Here is a 26,213-nt window from a genome sequence, read left to right as displayed (position 1 = left end):
TAGTAATAACGACATTAGATATTGATTCAAATTAATAAGCTGGAGATTGCACCAAAGGCACTGGCTTAAACATTTTTATCTGTAGTGAAAAAAGACAAGATTCCTGTTATGCATTTCTGCTGTGAATATACGTTTTTGTTGTTTTATTTAGTAACTGACCAGTAAACATACCTTTGGGAAGTGAATGTAAGTGTCAGGGGTAACATTTATTCATGAATAAATTTTTTTACATTTTATGCTTTGACAACTGTCTCTTTCATAAGATGTTTTTTTTTTCTACAGCTGTTCATTATTAATATTTAAAAGCACCGTGTTTCAGAGTTAAAACGACAAATCTGTCCAACAGGACCATAACAAATATACAAAATCAAAGTCATAAATAATCAACATTATAAATAGCATTGTGGTTTAAAATGATATTGAACATATATTGCTCTAAAATAAGAACCTGCATTTAAACCATCTTGAACATTACTTCCTCCAGTTGGTTTCTATTGTTAAAGCATAGGCACATCTGAAAGGAACAAGGTCTGTAGTCCTCTACGTACACTTTGCAACTCTTCCTCATGCTACATATAGAACAAAGCATTTTAGTAAGACAAAATAAAAGACAGTTGTTTTTGATGAACAGAAATTCTGATGCAATTCTTCTACCCACCATCTGTCTGACTAGATGATCCTGAACAGATTTCATATCTTTCTTCATCAAATGCATCTGGAATTACATCAACAGTCTTACTTTCCGTGTCCTTAATGGTTAACGTAATTTGTCTCAAAGCATTAAACACTCACCTGTGAAAAAAAGATCTGTTCCTCGTAGTCCAAGTTTCGTCCTAGATTAGTTTCAATTGTGCTTCTTAAATTATTTAGCCTGAGAAAAAAAGTCAATGTCGCAAAATTAACCAATACTAATGTCTGTAAATACAGTGGGGAAAAAACAAAACAAACAAACAAAAAACTTAAGCTAGCTCAATGCACTGTTGCCAGGTGATTGGCTGTTTAAATGTACATGAATGTGCAGGTATAAAGGTGTTCCTAATAAAGTGCTTATTACTAATATGAACATTTGTAGTATAAATTATAATAAATACCCCCATCCTGGCATTGTGACACAGTGCAAATTAGTTACCAGTTAGCAATTCGCAAAACATAACATCCTTTGTGGACCTTTGTGGCAATCTTTCTAATTTTTTTTATTTAATATATAAAAATAAATTCAATTATTTTTGCATGAGCTCAAGCCAAATATATGATAGAAATGTGGTTATTTCATTGTAAGGCAGTGATTATGTTGGGTACCTTGAACACGCCACTCAATTACAATGATTACAAATTTCTCATTTGTGCGACCATCACACTGAACATTATAGCCCAGCTGTATGTTATTAAGTGAATTATATGGAAGCCTGCAACACAGTGGCACAGCAGATAGAGTTGCTACCTCACAGCCCCAGAGTTCCTTTATTCTACCCTGGAATCAGGTTGATATCTGCATGTAATTTGTCTGCATATTCTTCCCATGTTCATGTGGATTTCCACAGGGATGTGTGGTTTCCTCTCACCATACAAAAAATGCCGGTAGGTGGACTGGCTAAGATACTGTTCCTAGTTGTAAATGAGTGTGTGAATATGTGTGCGCACATGGTGCCTTATGATAGAGTGACGTTTCATCTAGGACACATTTCCAAATTACACAAACTGTTGCTAAGTTAGATATTAATATCTGAATAATTACTGCTGTTTAAACAGATGTCTCACCTTTCTGTTCCTCTTTCCTTGTAAGCATGGAAATCCAGGGCTTGCTTCTTCCAGTAAGCCTTAAAATAGTCAAACGGAAATATATTAGACGTAAGACTGAACTGAAGGTTATTACTATTTCTTAATACTACAGTTGGAGTAAGTATAATATTTAATATACTATTTTACATTATAGTTTGTGTGTGTGTGTGTGTGTGTGTGTGTGGTTTTGTACAGCCAGCTCTGCCTCCATGTTCCGTAGAGATGTGTCATCTTGTTCTAAGTTTTTCATTTCATCCATTAGAACTTGTTTAACTGCCTCCAGCCTCTTAAACCTACATGAATGTTTACAGGAAAAATGTCTATGTTTAGAAAATGAGACACTTAAAATATACAAGTATTTGTGACCCTGTTGCTCTAAATCCTGACCTGTACTCTTGCACTTTCATGGTTATATTGGAAACATGTTGCCTGCAGACCTTTAGGGACTGTTTGGTGAAGAGATCCATTCTCCTTGAGCGGTTCTAAGATGCAGTCAATATTGCAAAACACCATCAGTGCCTGTATTTACTAGCTCTCTTAAATATTTGTTATATGACAGAAATATTTGATAATTGTAATTATGAACCTAAACTTTATCTCTAGATATTTAAAATGCAGCAGTCATAGTTTATCATCCATTTTTTGGCAAAGACACCATAAATGGCTCCATCAATTAATATTATTATTATTATTGTTGTTGTTGTTTACGTTCTACCAGTCGTCAGTGGCAGTATAACCGTAAATGCTCTTCTTGCAACATGCCAAGATGTTCTCGAAAGTCACAAAATGTATCTACTATGTTCCTTCCTTTTAATGGTCCAACTGGCATACTAAAGGCTAATATTAGGGCCCAGCTCATGTGCCCTGCTGTTCATGGAGGTGACACTTCAATCAATTTTACAACTGAGCATATGATACTATTAAACATGCACATCAGATAAACAGTAATATCATATGCTCTTGTCAACAAGTAATTATTACATCTGCATGTATGTCTGTGGATAATGTACTTAAAACGAAAGAGTAAGTTTTGAGCTACTATGTACTACTCTAAATAAGCAATTTAAGGGTGGCCATCACAGCTGATTTGGAGCCTGTCACCTACATCTGCCAATTGCTGGTGGTTGAACTGGGTCATGTTGTGGTTTCCACTAAAGCAGATTTTGAGTAGTGAAGGTTGGGTGTAGGTTTGTTTTTGGTTAAATAAATTTCCTGGACCTAGTCACACCGATGACACCTTGTGCATACTCCACCACAAAGGAGTTATGGACCCTGGCCTAAAAGCCATTGTGTGTGGCTTTGGCTTCAGAATCAGCGATTTTAGTCAGATACTCCTTGAATCATCTTTACACCCTTGGAGAAAGCCCTAAGACATTTGCAGGATGTTGACCAGCATCAAGGCGAAGCATTCATGATTTGCAGCCTGTACAGTCTTGATGTGGTTGCCTTCATAATTGAGGTCTAGGCCTACATAGCTGCTCTTTCACATTAAGTGCAGGGATCATCCAAGCGTGTCTACTTTTTGCAAAAGGCCAATAACTAATCAGTGGGCACACAGCTAATGGCTAGTTTTTGGCTACAGGAGATTCCTGAACTGCCTCAAAAACATAGATTCATTGTGCCTTATTCAATGTTTCTGGATTGGTGAAGGAACCTATTCCTAGATATACTATTTTTATCCTGTATACAGGCATGTCTGAATGGGTGTCTCATTTGATGCATTAACAAATTTAGCTAGCAAGCTCATAGTCGATGCTCAGACAGTTTTGTTCAGCATCTTCATGAGGTCTGGGAGAGTTGAGAAAAGTAAAATTAGTGATGGTGCTGTAGGTATATACAGAAATCCCGAATTCTGAAACATTTCATGACTTTGTGGGAAATCTCATCATGTTGAACATATCTAAGTGTTAAACACTGGCCCTGCTGGTTAGGACGGATAAAACAGAAGTTGATTTGTTGAGTAAAATTCTTGTTGATTTATGATATATAAATTAAGCTATTACATTAAATAGTTCTGTTCTCAGATCTGCCATAAAGTGATATTACTCAATTTCTGTCAATATTAATTATTTTAACTCTGCTTAAGCTGTTCCCCATTTATTCAATAATGTTTGGGACTTCATCTACCTCAACTTTTCTTGTAAGTTCAGAGCTGAACTGGCGACAGACATAAGTTATCTCCTGAGATGTGCTCACTTCAGGCTGTACAAGATCCATATCTGCCTCCCAACAGCTCGACACCACTGTGGACCGCACTTCAGTAACTGTTAATATATCAAACCCCATTAAACACACAACACATTTTAAAAACATTTAAACATTTAACTAACAACCATCACAGTAAAAAATCATTCACAATCAGTTTTTATGCACAAAATCATCATAAACATGTTACTATGTTACTTGGTGGGTAGTAATAATCATGCTGAAGGCATGTTACAGTCTGACAAACCTTAAACATTTTATACTTTTCTTCTGTTAATTTGTGACCAATACATGCATTAATATTCAAACTGTAAAGCCATCATATTTTCCTGCCATTCCAAATATCTAGCTACAACTGTTACTTGAACAAAATATAAATTGCACTGTGGCTTATACTTTGTGGATTCTTTTTACTTGTACTTCTGTGTCCTTTCTCTTTACCTGATCCCTTGTCTTTATCCCCTTCCTCAGTGCTGCTGTCAACATCTATGGGTTGTTTAGAGCCTGTACCCCAAAAGAGGTTTCTATTACATTTCTGACACACTCATTAGTTATAGTTAATTTATGCTCTCATGTCAAATAGGGGTAGAGAGATTATCAGAAAGGATTTTCTCTGCCATATGTTTTATATACATTATGCACTATAGCAATAATAACCTTTTTTCTTAGACTGTAGTGTGACATTAGGTTTGAACAGTTTTCTTGGCTTCATTCTAACAGCGGGTTTAGTGTGCCTGGCTTTAATCCTCTTGTCACATTCACTACCATCTTGTTCAGAAAGACTTGTTGAACTGCAGGAGCTGTGCCAAGTACGTTTGGTTGTTGGACCTGATGATACAGTTGGTTAGATGATATTTGTAAACAGGGGAAAATTAAATATATATATATATATATATATATATATATATATATATATATATATATATATATATATATATATATATATATATTACCTGATTCTGCCTTTTTAAAACTGCTTCCCTGAACAGATGCAGGTGTTTTCTGAGTGGGGCAATGTATTATTACAGACAGCATTTACACATGGTTAAACATAAAACTTATAGCCAAGTTTAGCACAGGACAAAAACCCTCTCTACCTCAAGTTCAGTGCAGATTGTAGCTATATTGTTCATAGATGTGTGTGATGATTGGCTTAGTGACACCAAAGAGACCACAGACTCTTTATCATAGCATGTCTGCAAGATACTTTTGTTTGAGCTATTTAGAAAGCCTCTAAGATCTTCTTCTTTGTCTGGAGAGTTGAGCATGGAAGGACATTTCTTCCTACCAGTGGAGGCAATGATTGGGTGAAGGAATGGCTGTTCTGGTCTCAGCTCAGCATTCTGAAACAGACCAGTGGAATAAGCCACAGAATACATTATTATAAAAGCATTTTAACAATTCAATTTATACTATGCCCAATCAGAAGAACAGCTGTTATATTTTTTTAAGGAATTTTAAATGTGCAACATTAAATGATAAATGCATTTATTTATTTTTTAATTTTATTTTTTTTTAATTTACAGAAGTTTCTATAAAGCTGCTTTGAGACATGTTGAATTTCAAATGAATGTATGGATTACAATTTATTCAAGTAAACTTAATTTAATTGTTTATGTTAGAAAATAGCAAGTAAATATACAATAACATAATTTTCATTTAATCTGATTATTCTGTTAACAATGTAATTAGTCTGTCTTGTTCCTATAGTTAATAGAAGCAGTTCTCTATAAGACCAAAAACATAAGCAACATAGACAATAGACAGAAATAGATATCAATAGACATATTGCCCTGCCATATTAAAATATTGTACAGCCCTATTGCACAAAAGTGTACTTTACCCAAAAGTAGACATTTACACACTCGTCAGCCCTTTTGCTGGTAGTTCAATAAATATTAAATAAAATGAATAAAACATGGAATCCGTAAAGTCCATGTTTGGTGGCTTTTCATCATTGACATACAGTACTTCATTTTGGAGCACCGCTGCTTCTTGCTACACATACCTCTTGAGCACTTTGTTGCTGAACAAAAGGGGTTACAAAAGGGTGAGAAAGTCTTTTGGCAATATCCGGTCCTCCTGAAGATTTATAAAAGGAAAAAGCTTGAATCCCTTTAAGATGGCTAGGCAAGTCCAGGGGAGGAGAAATGGCACCAACAGGAGAGATGCACAAGGGTGGGAGGGGTGTCAGAGGAGAGCTGGGTAAAGATGCATTTTTCTCTTCAGCTAAAAAAAAACAAAAACCCACACATACCTTAAACATCAAATAGCATCATCCTTTCTTTTAGATATAAAGTAGCTAATTACTTACATCTCTTCTTCTCAATGGATAATGGAGAAAGGCAGAAAGAGGTGTTTTTGGAGGCCCAAGTTTCTTTTGTTAAAACTGGAGAAAGCAAATTCTTCCTGTTCTTTGACCATTCAGAACCCAATATTTCGCTGACCCCTTTTTCCTCTAAAAAATTGTCATTTGTCACTGGATGTGTAGTGGTAATTCCTGGTGTTTCCTTCTTTTTCTCAGATTGTTCAATTATGCCATCTATCTTTCCTTCTTGTGCTATGGCCTGAGACGTCTGTAATTGTTTTACCGTTCAATTCCATTAATTCGAAGTAGACCAAATCTTCAGTTGAAGAAAAAAATAAGAAAATGTAATATTCAGATTTTTGTGTAAAGGAAAAAGTCCATACCTTAGACATAGGGTTCAGAGGTGCAAGAGCAGGTCTCAGCATGGCTGTTTTCTTCTCCACAGCTAATGCCAGACAAAGATATAAATAAATTAGCACCAAAAAGACAAAGCTGTAATATTAGCTTTAATAGCAAAAAAACAAACAAACAACAAACTTACATTTATTTATGCTAGAAGGCAGAGTAGAAAGACCTAAAGGAGTGATTTTAGGGGCCAAAACATTTTCCTTTCCTTTGGTAGACCCAAGAACAGTTGCAGTCATCTTCTTTTGCTTTGATTTTTCATAATCAGTTAATTTTTTCCCCTCTTTCTCGTTCAGCAACTTATGCACTTCATTTGACCTGACTTCACTGTTTCTTTTAACAGGTGGTTTGACTATAGCAGGCCTCTGAGGCTTTTCTGGCTGTTTGATGATGAATTTCTGTTTAATGAGACACGAGTTCAACATGTCACTGAGTAGCAAACACACAAAGGACTAGAGTTCAGACTTTTTATAGAGATGTGACAGAATCCTGCCTTTGCTGGAGCTGGTTCATCGGTTTCTAACTCACTGTCAGACACCTCTCTGTAGGATCTGGCTATGACTGAAGTTCTCTTCGGCCTGACTGTGGGCTTTCTGTTGGCAACATTCTTGGATGTCTTATTCTTTTCTTCTACAAGCTTTTTCTGCCTTTTCTGAAATTTAGTTAAACTCAGCACAGTCCAGCACAAAAAAAACGAGACATATCAGTATGAAACAAAATATTGACACTTAATTAGACAGCATTAAAAAGAAAATCATGTCACTTACCCACTTTTGTTTAGGCAATGCTTGTGCACACTTTGGTGAGGGAATGGGTATGTTTGGGGTTTCAACTAAAAGAGAGTAAGAATTTTATTTACAGCTTCTTTCACCATTCATAAGACAAGGCAATATTGAGGAAATGGTGAGTAAAATACAAAAATGCAAAGCTCAGGGTCTCATTTAAAGATCTTTCCATAAAGTTAGGGTTGAATGTATCTGTAATCCAAAACCAAGCCAAAAATCCCCAAGATTTTAACATTTTGGTCAGTTATTTATGAATGTTGAAAAAACACCAAACACCTGTAAAAACACCAAACATGTTCATAAACACACTAACTCTTTCACTCTGTCTGCTTTTATAGAAGTATAGGACTTTTCCCCCCAAAACAAGAATAGCATGGCTGTGCAAAAGGCATACATGTGAAGGTTGTGGGCGGATGAGTGGGCTTAACTGGCTGTCTCGTGTAGTCTGCCACTTTAGGCTTGGGTTTCCTGTTAGCTGATTTTAGCCAGCTAATTTCTGTCATATTGTCGGTATCAGTGTCACTGAACAGATGCTTCTTCACATTATGACCAGCTGGCTAAACATACACACATACAAAAACATACAAAAAAAAAGCATAAAAATACATTTTGAAGTAGGACTGTACAAACCAGACCACAACAATATATAGTCTCCCTTGAAACATCAAGACCACATCTTTTGTTTTGTTTTGTTTTGTACCACAGTGATAAAAGGTATGGAAAAAGAAATCATCTGCTCATGGTCCAAAACATGTGATATTATAGGTCAAGCAGTGGAAGTAGTGTCACGGGTTGGGCTTGCTTGTCAGCTTTTGATGTGACATGCAGAATATATGTTCCTATATTTTTGCTCACCCAAGAATGGGTGCCATCGAAGGGGCCGTGTACTAAGTGGTTTAACAAATGAAATGTCTTCAATGTGTTTTATAACAAAAAATTGGACTTGGATTTTCTAGAAATTGGTCTTACATAATAATAATTTTCTGACCTTCATGGGAGTACACTTCTTAGAGGTGCTGGAAAGACTCATGGAACTGCTGAGAACATTAAAGTAACAAGAACAGACAATTCAAAAGTCACTTTCACCTTTAAACTGTCCACAACCAAACTTTATTCAGAAAGTTGATTACCTTCTTTTTATTCCAGATATTTCAAAAGACCTATTTTGTTTCTAGAAAGACAACAAAGTGAATCAGGACTACATTAAACAGCACAAACAATGTCACAAAATACACTTGTAACGCAAAAAAATAGGCTTTTACCTCACTGAGCTCTGGCAAATTAAGACCGAATGCATAAATGTTCCTGGCAAAAACAATAAAAATTCAATCAGTCGACAACATAACAAAAATGCCTATAGATAACAAATCCTATTAGTATTACACGATATTTCAAATTCCTATTGATTTCCAAGAACTTAATATTAATGTAGTACTTATTCTGATTTGATGGTTTCTTAGATTGATTAGCAGAGATCTTGGCCTGGAACACAGCAAACCCATTTTGTTAATAAGTGTAAATATGTGTAAGTAAGTAAGTAAGTAAGTAAGTAAGTAAGTAAGTAAGTAAGTAAGTAAGTAAGTAAGTAAGCAAGCAAGCAAGCAAGTAAGTAAGTAAGTAAGTAAGTAAGTAAGTAAGTAAATGGGTGGGGGGGGGGGGAGAGAGAGAGAGAGAGAGAGAGAGAGAGAGAGAGAGAGAGAGAGAGAGAGAGATAAGAGTCTCTTAGTATTTTAACCATCAAGATAAACCAGTAGCATTTTGATAAAACTTACAACCGAATTTGGACACCAACTCTTGTTGAAAATATATCTACCAAAGAAAGCAGAAACAGACTAAATATATAATAGACAACTAAAGTGAAAATAATATAATGCATCGTATTTAATGCAACTTTTTACCCGCTAGTTGGTGCAATGTTAAACAAGGGGGCATGCTCCTGTGCTGCTGTACTAATGGCAGTGCGATTATAATGGCTATTTATCTGCTTCACCATGCTCTTGGCTGCTTTCTCTGTCTTTTTAAAGAAACAGACACAAAGAAACAGAAATAGTCAATACGGTTATCTCAATTATTTAAATCTCATTCATTCAGATGCACTAAACCCCATCACATTCAGGAGGCTGTACTAGGGGTGTGTGTGTGTTTGTGTGTACAAAGGTCAGTTTAAACAGTATTCAATTAACATCATAATATATTTACAATTATTTGTTCATTGTTCATAAGTTTTATAAATCACAAGAATGTGAGGAGGATGTTTTTCTCACTGTATTGTTGCTCATGCAAGTTCCATTTCTCTTAGCCGATGCACTCTGTTCAGCTGTACCAAGTTCAGTTTGCGTGAGACTTTTTACAAGCCCAGCCTCTTTTCCAGCAGCAAAGTGCTCTTGTGGGTGTTGCTCCTGCTGCTCACGCTCTCTCAGGACCTGCTCTAGTCTTTGAGTTAGCTGAGTATGAAGCTGTTTGTGGCTTAGTCCCCCAGAGCTGCTCTGGGCTGACAGTGGCTGCTGTGGAGGTTCTATAGCAGAGACAGATGCAGAGCAATAAACAGTTTTGATCACTAAATGATCTCTGACATGAACACCACTAAGAGTGGTCTGGTGCTGCTAGTAGACAGCTGATGCACGTAAACTAATGAGAAATTGACACTAATGTCACCTGATCTGAACTGACGTGAGGATTCACGCTGACATGGAAATAATGACCCAGACATAGAAATTCTCTTTTTGTAAAAGCAGCTAGGACTTGGTAATCTGGCAATGGAGTAAAACAAAATCAATATTCACATGCAATGGTGTCCACAAATAAAATCTGAATTAAATACTGAAATGTTTTATAAATAACAAAAAAAAATAAAATAAAATAAAAAAAACTTACATTGAAGTTTCTTTCCACACAGCTGGCTGGGTGTCTAGTACTATACCGTTATCTTTTAGAAAACAAACAAAAAAAATGTGAATAAAATATTTGACAGATTATTAGACCTAAAATAATCCTTTAGAGTGAACAGATGGCATTACTATACCTAAAGGCTCTTCTTGGAGCTCTTGGTCAGTTTGCACCATTTTCACTACTTTCTCCACAGGAATGTGCTACAAAGAAAGTATTTTTAATATTACGGCTGTAGAATGATAAAACAGATAGAAAGAGAGACACTGACAAATTTATTGTTATTTTAGCTTTATATTTTAGTCTACTGCTTTATGCGTGTTGAAGTTAAAATTTGATTAAAGTCTCAAAATGCAAACATTCAAATTTAATTTGAGATTATTTACATTTACAAGTTCAAATAAATGGTGTTAAAATAACAGCATGTTTTTTTATGTGGTCCTTCTTTTTTAAGGGACCAAAAGGTAACCAAACAACTGGCTGCTCAGTTGTTCCATACCTAATTATTTCACTTACAAATTATTCTTTATATGCTACCTCTAGGTAAAAAAATCATAAACATGGTTTTAGTTTTTTCACTGTTATGCTGATAACCCACAGGTTCAGCAATGCCAAATGTGAGACATCATAATAATGCTGAGAAATGTGTGAAATGATATTAGACACTGGATGCTTATTAACTTCCTTCTGCTTAAGTCTGGCAAGTCAGAAGTTCCCATTCTTCCTAAGATTTTTTCCATCACAAAAATATTGCTAAGAAAAATAATACCAATACATGATACAGAAATTCATGCCTTTGTTACTCCTGGGTTGGAACACTGAAATTCTTGCTTTTTTTGGAGGTTCCATTAAGTGCATAAATACACCCTTATTGCAGCAACCAGACTAGAACTTACTGTACTAGAAAAAGAAAACATGATATCACCCCTATCTTATCCACTGGCTCTCAGTCAAATTTTCAAAGATTATAAAATTCCATTTTGCCTTAAATAGCACTAAAATGTCAACTTAATGTTTAAGTCTCCTTTTATTAATAGATTTTCTTTGTTAAATATGTGGATCCGGGCAGTTCACAGTTTTGGTAAACTGATGTTTGGATGCAGTCACACATTCAATGGAGTGGAAAGGCACTTTATGTCTCAGGCTGCTCTTATTCTGTTTTATTTTCTGGCTCTTCCATTAAGTTTGCTGTCATTGATAGTATTGCCAGAGTCCATGTTTGCACTTTGCAGACAATAAACAGCTTTTTAAACAATGAGACAAAAGCCTACCTAATAATCTGTGTTCTCTCTCTTCCCCAGAAATGACTTCTATGTGCATACTTATAAATTGTTCATATTTTCCTGTTTTCTTTTGCTAAGTCTGGTTCATTTTAAGGTTTCTTCCTCATTTAGTGTAAGTGAGTTCTCCTTTATCATTATGAACAAATGTTTTAATTTTAAATATATTTCCAGAATATAACTATTTCTGAATATCTGCTTTGTGACAATGTTCATTTTTAAAACCCTATTAAACCTAAATAAAATGTAATTAGATAGAGCTAAACAGGACTAAAATAATAACTAAAATATACTATGTTTGGCAGCTAAAATAACAACGTTTTGTCAATGTCCAAACATTTGTATTAAACTGTACCTTACCCGAAGATATTTTCCCACACCTTGTAATCCTTCCTGGTATGGATGTACATTTGGGCTCTGTAGATCGGGAACTGCCTATTTACACACAGACACACAACTCATATATAGGTTTGGCGTTTTAGTGGAATATACATTGCAAATTAATACACACCTGTTTATTTGTGCTTTCCTTTTCCACAATAACTGTCTGCAAACTGTGAGATAATTTGGCAGTTAAAGGCTCTTTCATTTCCAATGCTTTCCTCTTCTCTGAGGAAGCGATCAACTCTAAAGCTGGTTTCAACTTTGACTTCCGTGAGGCAGCTTCGGAGAGACACCATAGAAAACAAAGAAAAAATACTATACAATACTAATATATACTATATATTTATTCCTCTCTATATATATACACACTTTTTACAGTGCTGGCATCAGTGAAACTATGATGAGACACAAATGAGAGAAATACTCTCTCATGAATATTTTATTTCTATACAGTAACGTACGGTTTGGCTTACATTCAGGCAACACACAGCTGAACAGGCTTCTGCCAACTTTACGTCCTGCACTACCAGAGACATACATACATGACTCTGATACCTTTCTACATAATGGGGTTATCATCTGGAAAAAAGAGACCAATCATCATTAGGAAAATTTCACATTCACATCTCTACCCACCATATAAGTGTATTCTTCATCCTGTGAGACTGAGAACATCTCACAGAAAACATTTTATGGCCATTGTCAATAGCTGAGGCTAATGCAAAAGTATATATTAATAAGCTCTTTTGATATCACGGATCCATTTTTTTCCTTTTATTTATCAAATTTTAAACAGAGGTAACTTTGCCTTTTGTCTTGATCTCTGACAAAACTTATGCAAAATTCCTGTTTTTTCATTTTCAATGCTACCTCTATCAAACATGAATGTGACATCCCACGTTTAAATATGTATGAATTTCACTGTTACAATTGTGGGCAGTGAGTGGGTGGGAAAAAAAGACTTTTTCCACCTGCACACGTTTCTAAGGTCTTCGTTCTGTGTCGTACTGCTGTGTGTGAAAGTCCTAGGATATCAGCAGTTCTAAAATGCATCTGAAAAACTCAGCCCAGCCCATCTGGCAGTAACAACCGTGCCACTATCAAAGTCACAGTGATCACACTTATCCTGCTACATTGTGTTTGATGTAATCACACAAGTAACTGCAGCTCTTGATTTGTATCTGCATGCATTTATGCATTGTGCTGCTGCCACACAATTAGCTGTAAAATAACTACATAAATGGGCAGATGTGCAGGTGTTCCTATTAATGTGAATGGTCAGGGTATGTTAACAGAATCTAATAATTTACTAAGATTTGTATAAACAAACAAACAAACAAACAAACAAAAAAATAAAAATAAGTATGAAGACAAATATACAACGGGGTGCCACAAATGTTAAAAAAAATTATATTATATTATATAAACTTATATACTAAATTTAAATTATATAAACTAATATACTAAAAATCAAATGTTGTATATTTTAGCATGTCATAGAATTAGAATATTATTGCCTGCTGGTTGAGGTGTTGGTTATCTCTGTCCTCTGATATCAGTGACTGACAGTAGGCGTCACTCCTCACTGAAGAAGGTACAGTTTTTTCCACATGATGAGAGGAACCCTGACTCTCAGGAAAAAGAACCTGTTTACATGACAAAAATCCAGCAGTCAACAAACTCCAATTTTACATCAACCTTAACCATGGCAGGATGCAACATGTGTTTTTATTTGTAGAAAATTAATGTTTAAGTGTGGTTTATCGTAGTTTGGAATGTAAACTGCAACAACTTTAGGGTTCATACAGACATCATCACATCACGAGTTCCTACAATAAAAATGTCACTTTTTAAAAATCTAAATCAAGCAGAATGCATGTAGGCCTACATATAAACAACATACAAGAGGAAAAACTCAAACAGGTAAGTGACATGAGCATGATTTAAGACTGGAGAAAGAACAAATAACGAATGTTAGAATTACAGTGTTAGGACTTATTGCGGCCCACAAAAAAGTTAAGTAAAAGTTTAAAGGTAAGAGAGTAAGTGTTTACCTAACATGGTACAGTAAACATGGTCAAGGAAGACACACACTGAGCTTTACTTGATCATGAGTAATTGTTTGTCAAGTCAAGTAACTTTTATGGTCATTTCAACCATATATAGCGGACACAGCACATAGTGAAATGAAACAACGTTCCTCCAGGACCACAATGCTACATAAAACAACATACAGCTATGTAAAACAACACAGAGCTACATAGAACAACACAGAGCTAAGGACTGAAAATAAGTTATCCTAGCAGTGTGTACTCGTGCAAGCCATTAAGCGTAGAAGTCGTTAATCTGGGAGGATGGCGTCACTGTCACAGACAGGTGATGTTGTCTTGTCGTTTATGATGGCCTGGACAGTGTCAAACTAAAACTCTGCCCAGGACATATAATCATTTATGTGAGCCTCTGAAGGGCCATAAACTATGGCTATTAATTATGTGTAATGTATTCAGATCTATTTTACCAATTAACACTAATAACTGTTTCTGAAAACAGGATGTTTCTTGAAAAAGCTTTTCAATTGTATGCAGTATGAGATGTCAAAGTTTATTATATTGTGTAATGATTCAAACACATGTTTTCAATATATCAAACCTATTGTGAGATTTATTTTTGTTTGTTTGCAAAGTTCATGTGCATCACCCATCTCTGCAGCTTTTGTACTTTTATTTTTTTTTTAAAAATCTCTTCACTGAGTGTTACCTGTTGATTAGGAGTTAATCACACTGAAGACATGAAATACGTTTCTGAATCATTTTTCCCACCAAGGTCTCACATGCATGAAACAGCACATACAATGAATGGAAATAGCAAGTCTACACAACCCTGTTAAAATGTCAGATTTTAGTAATGTAGAAAAATTAAACCAAGACAAATCATTTAAGAACTTTTTCTACTCGATGTGAATTTACAATGTAAATAAATGTAGAAAAAAGTGAGTAACATTTTAATGGAAAAAGGAAGGAACTTTCCTAATTGTGAACACTTCTAAATTAATACTTATTCATATTTTGGTTTATTAAAAGCTGTTTTAAGTCATGAAGTTGCTTTTGGTTTATTAAAACATTCAGAGTTTTGGGAGCATGGCACATATTCTCGTGTTTGGTGATGTACTTTTTGAAGATATCTTTTAGAATTATGGAATTATTAATTGGTCATTTTTTCCCATTTGGTTTAAGGTGATTTACTTATGCTTGGAAGTTTTTGTCTTGTCCTTTTATCAATTTTGGAGGGACGTCCTGTTCTTGGTAAGGACACTTATTTGTTAAGGATGGAATTTACAGTGTTCCATGGTACAACTGATGTTGTGCTCTTCAGCAGTCGGATAAAACAAGATGATGTGAGAAAAATTGATTAGATTGCTGATTGTTTTCCCATGTAATTTTACTCATTGTAATTTCATATTCAGGGTGGAAAATGTTTTATCGTAATTAATAGTAAAATCATTTATCTTGTTTTTTTTTTTTTTTTTTTACATCACCTACCATTTTAACAGTATGTACATTTTTATACCTATAATGTTTATTCTAGTGTAAGAAAGCAAGAATGAAGGCTATCCAGCGTTGCATGCAAAGTATGTGAGATTGCTACATCTGCGTCTTCTACTACTTCAATATACTGATCACACACACACACACACACACACACACATATATATATATATATATATATATATATATATATATATATATACATATAAATCTTCTTGCATGAGTCCCAGGATGCTATCAGACACCAGTTTGTGTTATCACAATCTTTGACCATGTGGCATGCTTAGACAAATTATTATTTAAAGAAACCACATTCATTTCTAAGTTAGCAACATTTCTCACCTGTGAATCTCCTTCATCCAAAATTATCTGAACAGTGGTTTTTACCACTGATGTGGTAGTCTTTCCAATAAACTTCTGTAATTGCAGCACATTAAAAGAAATATTCTGTATTTTCAGTTATACATTCAACTCATTTTTGCTTTCTTTTTACACTAGTAAACTAGCTATGAACTAATTACCTAGGTAGTGATATTATATCTATTGTGCTCCTAATGTGTACAAACATCTCTGGTTCAGCCATTATTTGTATAATCGATAAGTAAATATGTGAACAAACAGCAAATGCCACAACTCACTTTATTCTTGGTTTCTCCGTAGACTTTTTTGGTGGCCTTGAGGATGTCTAAGGAGGAACTGAAATGGATGTGGAGTCTGGTGCCCTCAATACTGCTCAGACACACTGGCTCAGTTAGAACCAGCTGCAGCACTTTTATATCTTTCTCTTCTAGGAATCAAAAGCCAGACAAAATATAATGGAGAGTGTACTCTCTCTACTAGGCATAACCATACTCTTTAAGCTTAACAGGTTCAAATCTATGAAAACAACATTAAAATGGCCTGTACTGAGTGTACCAGCATAAGTTTGACTAGACTTGCTTAATTTGTATACTTTATCTTACCTTCCACTGTGTAACTGTGGACCTCATTATCTGTTATGCACAGAGTGTCCCACTGGATGTCGTGCTGGGAAATAAGTCATGAAAAAAAAAAAAAAAAAAAAAAAAAAGCCAGAAAATCCAAAATCCATCAGCTAGGGCTGCATGGTGTAGAAATTAATGTGAAAAGATGTTAAAATACAATAACAAGAACAAACCCTATAAAAAAATACCTTTGATTCATCATCAGCAAGGCAGAAATAGAAGGAAATACTCTGGCTTCCTACATTGAAGTCAATCCAGAACTCATGAAGGTTTTCATCCACAGGCATGAGCAACTGTAAGAACATGTTTTTAGGAACTGCACAATTTACTATAAAGCTGTTTTAAGTCATGAAGTTGCTTTAAATTTGTTGTCATTAATAAGAAAACAGAAATTTTCAAATGATGCTTATTCGGTGACATCCCACACACAATCTGATATATCTGCTGTCTGAATCATCTGATTACTACATGACAGCACAGCACTTTATAGACTTATAGTCATCAACGTCATGTGAAAAAGGGTTTGCTAGCCCACCTGAGGATTGCATAAATGCAGTGGGAATGTATCATGTGTCAAATGAACTTACTCAGTCTAATCAGAACTGCAGTTTTTTCCCCTGAGGAGGTTTCAAAATATTCAAATGACAAATTTGGAAATGCGACATTGTGTGCTAAAATTAAAAACTATGTTTGTAAAAAAACAAAAATTAAATGCATGAGATACATAGCCATATAAAAAATAACGATGAAGTATTATAAGTAGTAATGTAAAAATTGTTATAAAACAAGTAAAAAAAAAAAAAAAGTAGTAATAGAAAACTGGCAAGATAACTAAATATAGAAATATTTTTATTATTGATCGGCATGTAATCTTTGAGACACCGATAGTCTCATGTGGGAATTTTTTTATCTGTCTATTAAGCTACCCTTTAACATTGTATGACAAAAGAGCTTTGGAATTCAAAGGGAAACCTGTAACTGATCCTGTAGATATAATTAATCTGTAACAATCCTCTGACATGTCATACAGCGCCATCTTGTGGGTATTCATGATATGAAATTGATAGTGTGGCTTCAAGCGGATAAGCATACTCCTAGGCTATAAACTTTAGGATACACTACAGCCAGTATATTTTTAATTACTAATAGAAAATATATTTTATGAAATAAACATATTGCCGGTGTCTTAGGTACTAAATGCACCCTGCATGGATTAAGGTTTCTGGGTCCCACCCCTGGAACAAGCCCTAAAGGTGGAGTCAGCATGGTTATCTATTTAATGCAATCAGGATCAGCCTGTAATGACAACAAGAAGCTTTCTTGTAGGCACACCACCTTAGAGATAAAGGCGTACAATCGACGGATTGACTAAACCCTTACAAATGAATCTAGCCATGGGGAATGGTATGTCAATTTTTGGCAGGCAAAGAGCCAGTGTTCGTGTGTGAAATGAAAAGTAACAAACGTCCTGATCGGGGTTGGCATCTGTCCTCTCTGGAGTTAAAAGTGGAGCTTCAAACAGGTGTTTGGATGAACAAACAAGTAAGTTGGCACACTGCTTTTGTCCTGGTACTCTATCTCAAGATCTCTTGCCCCACTTGGATTTACAATATGTATTCAAATGTCTTTATCCTCCAATAGAAGCCTGTGATGCTCAGAATTCACAATTAACTTGCATCCATTTGTGTGCATGATTGAAAGAAAAGAAAATGGAGAAGAAATTAACTTAAGCTAGGGTGATGATATAACTACATGCCAAAAAAAAAAAGGTTTGAGTTTGACGTAAACTGCTCTCATTTTTTCACACCATGCCTCGTTTGCACTGTTTCATCAAAATGGACATTTCGGGCACAAAATCCTCCACAGACTCAACTTTTGTATCTAATGATTTAGTTGTTCCTTCTTTGTTATTTGGAGTAGCACACATGCAGAGCTTAATTTCTTGTTCTCGAAGGTGAGTTTGTTATATGACACTGCAAATGTATTTTCATGTTGTCTATAGTATGTTATTGAACAAAACCTGTAGGATTCATACATTTCATTGGAATATTGATTTTAGTTTATTTATTTAATGTTGCAATCAATCCATTTTTTTTATGTTGTTTTGGTACCTGACACCATTCTATCATCCATATAGATGCAGCCCACTAACCCATATACCCTTTACTGATGGATAGGGGCTGTGTACCCTGCATCCTGTGATATGAACATGAAGAAGCCAGACAGACTTTGTGAGAATAGAGATCACTGAAAGAAATGTCAATATCTATGGATGGTGTGCTAAATTCATCAAAACCTTTATATGTTTAGAAACATAATCTCCCCCAGATCTTCAAATTCTGCAAATTTCTGTGTATATATTTGAAATCTGCTTTTGTGTCTTGATTCAGTGGTTTATTCCATGTTGTCAGCATTGTGGAAATAACAGAGCCTTAATTACTCTTGATGAATTTCCACAATCAACTTACCACATGCTTGTCTAAAAACACCTCCAGACAAGGATAGGAGTATACACTGCAAAAAGAAAAAACATTTTAGTATGAATAAGTCCATTGGTATGATATGGTTAAGGAAATAGAAACTGCCTAAGAGGTAATAAATGTACAGTACCTTCGGTCATCACCTTGCATTCCATTTACTAGATTTAAAAATTTTCGGCAATCCTGGGGGGAAAAAATAGCACAATCATGCATGCATTGCATTGATCCTACTTTTTCCATTTTAGGATGCTTTAAGGATGCGTCAATTAAAAAAAGAAAAAGAAAAGATTTGACAGATTTCTTTTAGTTTTAATTCAGTTTATCAGAATTTCTGAGACGGGTTATTTACATATACCATGTTGACTCTCACTATAAACAATCTAGAAGTTTCTAGAAATTGAATCAATGGCTTGTGGAAGTTTCTGACTGGCCGGTGGAATATTTAGAGTAAATTGGGAAAGCACTTGTAGCTGTAAAAGGACCTTTAGACAGATCAACGGGTTTAACTGAAATTACTTTCACAAATAAAAGGTTTAACCGAATACCAAGAAAACAATAAACAAACTGGTGAAGAAATTTGAAGTATTAGGTAGCAGATATGTAGCTACACCATCAAGGGAGTCCTACAGTATGATGGCCTGGAAGACTACCATTTGAGGAATTAGTCCCTACTACAAAAAGGGCATGGAGGATATGGAGGGAAAAAAGGGTGAGGTTTTAAACTGAACAACCCCATCCCAAATGTGAAGCAAATCAAAGGTGAAAGAAGCCCTTTTTTTTTAGATATTATTTTGAAATGTCTTCTTACATAAATAAACTAGACTACTATATCCAGTAACTGACTTAACAACAGAATGGCATGGTAAGATTAATTGGGTGGAGTTGTGACTGTGACTACAGAATGTCATATCCAGGAGGAAAAGCTAACGAATGAACAAAACGTTAAAAATCCATTTAATGAATGAATCTGATACTTAATTTTAGATTTAGTTGTATGTCAATAGTTAGACCAGGTCCTTCCTTGTAAATGGTAAAAAATAAGAGTTTCATTCACTCACAGTCTCAAACTCTGTGTCCTGAATCTTGTTGAATGCAGAGGCAACAAATTTCATTCTGAACCACAGATCAGCCAGCTGCCTTCTTTGGGCACGAGAAGTCATTCTACACAGAGCCTCCATCAAAGCCACCTGAAGATCATAATCTACACAGTACCAGGCATGTACATTAAAACATTTTACAGGCAATACAAACAAATATTTATTGTGCTGTCTGTGTGACCACATTTTCATCTCAAAGAATAACGCTTGATGTAAAACACTTTAAAGGTGCAGATTCATACCATAAATACAAGACTATCAATCTAACAATCTATGGCAAAATGCCCTTAAGCTTTTTGAATGCTTTGAGTTGCATTCCCTCTTTACCCCTAATTTTAACAACTGGCTAATCAAAAGCTTTGTTGAGTCCTTACATCATATATAATAAGTAGAACAGCCAATACATTTTTTAGGGTAAAATTATATATTATAAAATTATAACTATATATTTTTGTGTCTGTTATGTTTTTTGTTGTGTTTGTCCAAAAACATTGAATAAAAGTATACTGTCTTTTTCTCATTACCTTATTGTATATGCACTTTAGACTCAACTCAATTTCTAATACAGAAAGCTGAAAGAACTAAAGCTGAAATGCACAAAATGAAATGCATGCTAACATAAAATTGTTGGAGCTGTGAAAAACTGAATTTAGCGCAGATCTATAATAATGCATTTAGCAAATTAATCACCAACCTCCTCCCTTGATAATTCGACTAGCCAAATCACTCCTGTAGGCAAAGAAGTATGAATTTATTAAACACATGTAAAATTGTATTTTACATTAAGATTATGTTTAAATATGATAAACATATTGTGTGTACATGACAATTGATGCCTCTTGAGATGACAAGATCTTTTTCTCTTTCTTCAGTTGTAATGGGATCTTCCCTAAAATCATATTCAGTTTCCTCACCGCCTGATTTCAACAAAACCATGTAAAATTGTCAGAATTATTCTTTGAGACAGCTTCTGGGTATAAAATCTACAATTTATCTCTGGTAACAAACATTTAAAGGCTACCCCAATTTACAATGTGACAGTGTAGTATGTAATTTTTTTTAAATAATGAATTTTATGACATACTGTACCTCTTTTTGAATCAGAATGTTAACTTGGGGATCAGAAGCCAATTTGCCAATGTGATGGAGCAGGGATTCTGTTACTTGGAAAGTACCTTGCAAAACACATTAAACAGGATTAGATTTCAATGTTTCAACGTGGGAAGCCTTCTTGTTTTATTATTAGCCTTCTTGCCTAATTATATTTGAATTCTGATTTAAAAAGGACCTTACCCTCTTTACAACTTTCATGAATGACCTAAAGGAGCATACAAGAAATTGGAAAGGACAGTCATTCTGTCCAGTTTAAACACTGCTGGTATGTCTGAAATAATTAGTTTATCAGTAGCAACACTAGCTTACCATCAATGCATCAAAGAAGTCTTCAGCTAAGTTTACAAACAGCTCGTTCCTTGTCGGTCCAGCTTCAACCCATATCTTTCTGACTTTCTCAAACCACTGTACCAGGTAAACATAAAGTCATAATGAAATTATTCTAAACTGCATTTGACATAGGGCTGCATTTGATTAAATGGGAATCATTATATTTTATCTCACAATTTTCACTCATAATATTTGAACACACCAATATTGTTGAGACCCCTATATACATGAATTACATGAATTATTATATACACTTCCTACACTGCACTAGTACAATTTCTGTAGTGGACTGTGAGAACCACCTTTTTCTATATAAAGCAATTTAAATGCTGAATTTAAATGCTGAAATGCTGGCATATTTGCACAAATAATTGCTATTTAATATAAAAATTATTTCAAAGTTAAGATTATTCTAGGAAGCAATATGAATGACTGGTTAAAACATCATGACAGTATATCTGTTCTGCCCCTGTAGGTAAACTTCTGTCTTTATAAACACTTTCTAGGTCAGAAAGAATCAATGACAGCCATTACTCCTTGGCCCATTAATTTCTCAATTTGTTTCAAAAACGGAATAAATAATAATTGTTTATCTATACTCGACAAATGGTCTTTCATTTTTCTGCAAACATGCATTTAGTTTTTGTTGAATGTATGGCTTAGCTTTCGAAATATTTATTCCTCCTTTCATTTCTTTCACCAGACCAGAGTAGTGAGCTTGAGCTGTATGTATAAGGTAGAATGTCTATGTCCACTGATCACAACAAATTAGGGGTAACAGTGGTTCTGTGCCCAAGTGCAAAGACTGCAAGATCAATTTGCTTCTAAATCAAACTTAACTCAAACACAAACCAAGACATTTAATTATATATAGATTAGTGATTTTATTATTATTTTTTTTGTGCAGCTCAAATATGACATAACAGTAATACCATCATACTTATCTTTTTCACAAGTCCTTGTGACACCATCAATGATAAACCTTTACCCTCTGGAAAGACCAGTGTGTTCCCCAATTTAGGAAAGATGGTAAATACCACAGAAGCATTCTTCACATTCTTCTGGTCCAGTTCCTACATAGAGCATACAACAGTCAATTATCAGTCACAACAATAAAAACATCAAGAACATTATCTCATTACAATGGATATATTGGGCAGCAAATGAATAGTCAGTTTTTGAAGCTGTTGTTTTGAGAGCAGAAATAATTCTAAAGATTCGATTGACTTTAACAAGGGAAAATTATGCTACAAGTTAGTCTGAGCATCTCTGGAAACCAGTGGTTAGTACCAGCCAAAATGGTCCAAGGAAGACCAACTATCACTAGTTTTAATGTCATGGTTGTTTGATGTACACCCGCACACACATACTATGTTTAGATAGAAATATAAAAATTACTCACCTTGTTAATTAGTTTGTCCAGTTTTGAGATGAACTGCCTGGAACATTTTGAAGTAATACCTTCTCTGGTCTCAATTAGTAAAAACTCCTCCAAAGGTTGAAAGTTGTTTTTCAAAGCCTGGTCTACAAATTCCTCCACCTGAATGCACATGTTCAAAAAGTGCATGCATTTATAGTACAAAAAATAAGTTGAAAATGATGGCGCAGACATATTTTTGGGCATACACAAACGATTATTCGATATTTTCTGCACATTTTCTTATCCATTTTCTACAAAACTAAATAAATTGAACAGCATACTAAGATAAATGCATACTTGCATTTATACACAAATCCAGACACCTCACTAAAGTGTAGAACATACATAAATTTTATACATATATTATATATTATTCCTACCTAAAGAATGCATTTATTTATAAAATGTAAGAATTAAAGTATGTTTTTTGGGGAACTGCTCTTAAAAGGATAGAGCTGGTTGGAGCAGCACATTTGTGCAATGAGCCTGTGGGCACATTATTATTATCAATTAATTCATTTACATATATATAATACTTATATTTATACTATATATATATACACACATATATATACTTATATTTATACTATATATATATATATATACGTATATATATGTATATATACGTATATATATGTATATATACGTATATATACATATATATACGTATATATACACTCACATAAAAGTACATATTGTATATAATGTGTAATGTGTAGTGCATTGTAAATATGTCTAATAGTACACTGTGTGTACTGACTATGTATGAGCATATTGCATCCTTTTCACATTTGCACATTTCACCTGGTATTGAGCATTTTGCACGTTTTCACCCGTATGTAAGCTGTTCTTAATTTCTGTTTAATTACTGTATGTAAATTGTTCTGCAATTTCTGTAGCACACTTCCAAGAATTTCACTCACCATGGCACGTGTTGTGGTGATGTCACAATAAAAGTGACTTGAATTGACTTAATTTTTGATTCAAGTTATAATGTATAATAAAACCAAATGTGACCTAATATGCATATTATTATTTCATCAGCGGATTTACACAAACAAGCTTAACATTTATGAACTAATCAAGTCAAGAAAATGAGGACCATTCTCAGTCATGGTTGATGAACCTCATTCAAATAAAACATATGCAGTTATTGACAAGCTGCTGATCAATTTTGTTTGAAAAGATTTTACAATCATCCGTTCTCGCAATCCTACCACCTGCCCACTGGATCCACTCCCTTCCATTATGCTCCAGAACATCTTACAAGCCCTTCTGCCCTTCATCACCATGATCATCAATGGATCCCTAAAATCTGGTTATGTACCAACTAACTTCAAGTCTGGAAAGACTGTACATCTTTAGAGTGATGTTCAGCAGCCTTGGCTTGTAGACGGATGACAGGATCACACACATCTTCTTTAGAGAAAATACATATAGAGTACAAAATCAGAGGAAAGATTATAAGGATGACTAGAGATAGTGGCTCAATTTTTTTGGAGGCCTTTTGAATATATGGGGAGGAGAAGAAGAAGATGATGCTCAGGTTGCACAGGAGGAGGGAGACTTCATACTCGAGGATGAATCTGCCAAAAGTGAATCGAGGTAAAGTACCAAGACCTTTTTGGTATTTTAAACGAGGACTGTGGCCTGGAATACTAACTTCCCAGACATAAAAGATGTGCATTGTTCAAGCTGATTGTTCAAGAAAGAACATACTGTATGACCAAACACACAAACAAATTCATACACAAACATAATAACAAACACGCTCTGCAAACACACCTTCTCTTTTGTTCTGTTAGCTTGTTTAAATTCAGATGCTGACAAGTTTGTGTTGTGAAGGTGAAAATAAAATAAAAAAAACATCTGGGTGTGTTTGAGATTTTTTTTGCAAATGACAGGTTATGTGATGTTAATGTGCCCATCACTGGACTGAGATAGACTACTTTACTTCAACTTATATAAGAAGAACATAGAGACTTTCAAGGAGAGGTGTGTGAAAGCTCTCCAAGTAGTTTGAAATTCTTGGTTTTCTCTTCATATTAATCAAATCAGAAGTACCTAGTAACTAGCTACTTGAGTAGTTTTTTCATCTAATACTTTATTACTCTTCCTCAAGTAAATATTAAGATTTTACTTTATTTTAAGATAATATTTTACTAGACTACAGATTTTGGATACTCATACCCACCTCTGCACTTAAAAACTGTAATGATTTTTTTTCATAAACAGAATAAGATGGCACTATTTCCAAAATATAAAACTGTGACTGAAACCACAGCAACCCTGACTAAGACTTTGCACTTCACACGTTTTTCATGTAAATAAATAAACAAACAAACAAACAAACAAATAAATGGAAACATAAATTCTCACCTGTTTATCCTGAAGGCGTGCCATCACATCTGTATTTTACCTACAAATATATGGCTGATTCAATGCTTTACAAGTAGACCATATTATGAATAAACAAATCTATAAATCAATATCACAGTCTAAATTACAAATGCAAAGATCAGAAGAAAACAGTGAACCACATGAGATGTTCTCACTATATACAAAAGCTGGTAATTTCGTTATCCGTTAACTTTACGTTGTTTGCAGCTAAAGGTTAGCCACATAGCTGTACTACTTATTATATATTAATATCCGAACACTAAATATGTATTAAATACCACACTGATCAAAATAAACCTATATTTATTAACAAAACCATAACTTATTCCTCGTGATATTAATATATAAACTTAGCGAGCTCCGTTAGATAATAAGGCCATTATTAGCCATTAGCTAATAAGGACTCGGACGACATACAGTATACCTAGTTTTATGCAGTATTTACCTCAGGTCTGAGCAGCACCATAACGTTATTTAAATCTTAAAGTAAATCCGAGATCATACCGACTGTCTTTGAAATTCTTCAAATAAATGTGAAATATGAAATAAATAAAAATAACAGAAGACTTTTGAATGCTCAAACCAATTTCAGGAGCAATTGTGTCATAGTACCTGTTTTTCTCCACAAACACTGAGCGGGAACAAAAACCCCGAGCAACGACATCCATTAGCACTGACAATAAGCCGGTTTTTTTTTTTTTTTTTAAATATTCAAATCTATGTAAACTAAGTGACTCGTTCTGGTTATTTTGACTCCATGAACTGCTAAAAATATAACCAACAAACAAACAAATAAATAAAGTGCTGCAATAC

General features: G+C 34.5%; 1 protein-coding gene across 8 annotated transcripts; it reads right to left on the bottom strand.

Annotated features, from left to right (window-relative positions):
* Positions 1-117: 117 nt before the first annotated feature.
* On the bottom strand, positions 118-26,102 carry sycp2 (synaptonemal complex protein 2). Of its 8 annotated transcripts, none has more exons than XM_027144930.2 (48): positions 26,013-26,102; positions 25,380-25,419; positions 22,983-23,120; positions 22,525-22,653; positions 21,560-21,664; positions 21,431-21,455; positions 21,227-21,312; positions 20,960-21,054; positions 20,832-20,866; positions 20,099-20,241; positions 19,171-19,223; positions 19,029-19,074; positions 16,749-16,853; positions 16,540-16,603; positions 16,216-16,364; positions 15,920-15,994; positions 13,550-13,678; positions 12,506-12,611; positions 12,160-12,311; positions 12,009-12,083; positions 10,505-10,571; positions 10,357-10,408; positions 10,138-10,232; positions 9,747-9,997; positions 9,381-9,496; positions 9,255-9,291; positions 8,918-8,964; positions 8,745-8,787; positions 8,613-8,653; positions 8,471-8,519; positions 7,877-8,039; positions 7,465-7,529; positions 7,191-7,349; positions 6,834-7,095; positions 6,676-6,737; positions 6,299-6,560; positions 5,993-6,213; positions 5,082-5,327; positions 4,938-4,986; positions 4,642-4,812; positions 4,426-4,488; positions 3,907-4,046; positions 2,167-2,261; positions 1,973-2,072; positions 1,759-1,817; positions 793-871; positions 659-715; positions 118-569 (listed from the first exon to the last, which is right to left on the bottom strand). In XM_027144930.2, the coding sequence occupies exons 2-48, from the start codon at positions 25,401-25,403 to the stop codon at positions 498-500; spliced, it is 4,857 nt and encodes a 1,618-aa protein (XP_027000731.2). In that variant the 5' UTR covers positions 25,404-25,419; positions 26,013-26,102; the 3' UTR covers positions 118-497. The 8 variants fall into 8 exon arrangements, 6 of the variants coding, with proteins under 6 accessions (XP_027000731.2, XP_047663149.1, XP_047663148.1 ...); XM_047807193.1 differs by lacking the exon at positions 26,013-26,102 and adding an exon at positions 25,846-25,994 and having other exon boundaries at positions 4,938-4,965; XM_047807192.1 differs by lacking the exon at positions 26,013-26,102 and adding an exon at positions 25,846-25,994 and having other exon boundaries at positions 8,471-8,516.
* Positions 26,103-26,213: the final 111 nt, after the last annotated feature.

This window comes from Tachysurus fulvidraco, chromosome 23, assembly GCF_022655615.1.
Source record: "Tachysurus fulvidraco isolate hzauxx_2018 chromosome 23, HZAU_PFXX_2.0, whole genome shotgun sequence".
Lineage (NCBI taxonomy): Eukaryota > Metazoa > Chordata > Actinopteri > Siluriformes > Bagridae > Tachysurus > Tachysurus fulvidraco.
This window is presented reverse-complemented; position numbering and strand designations above follow the sequence as displayed.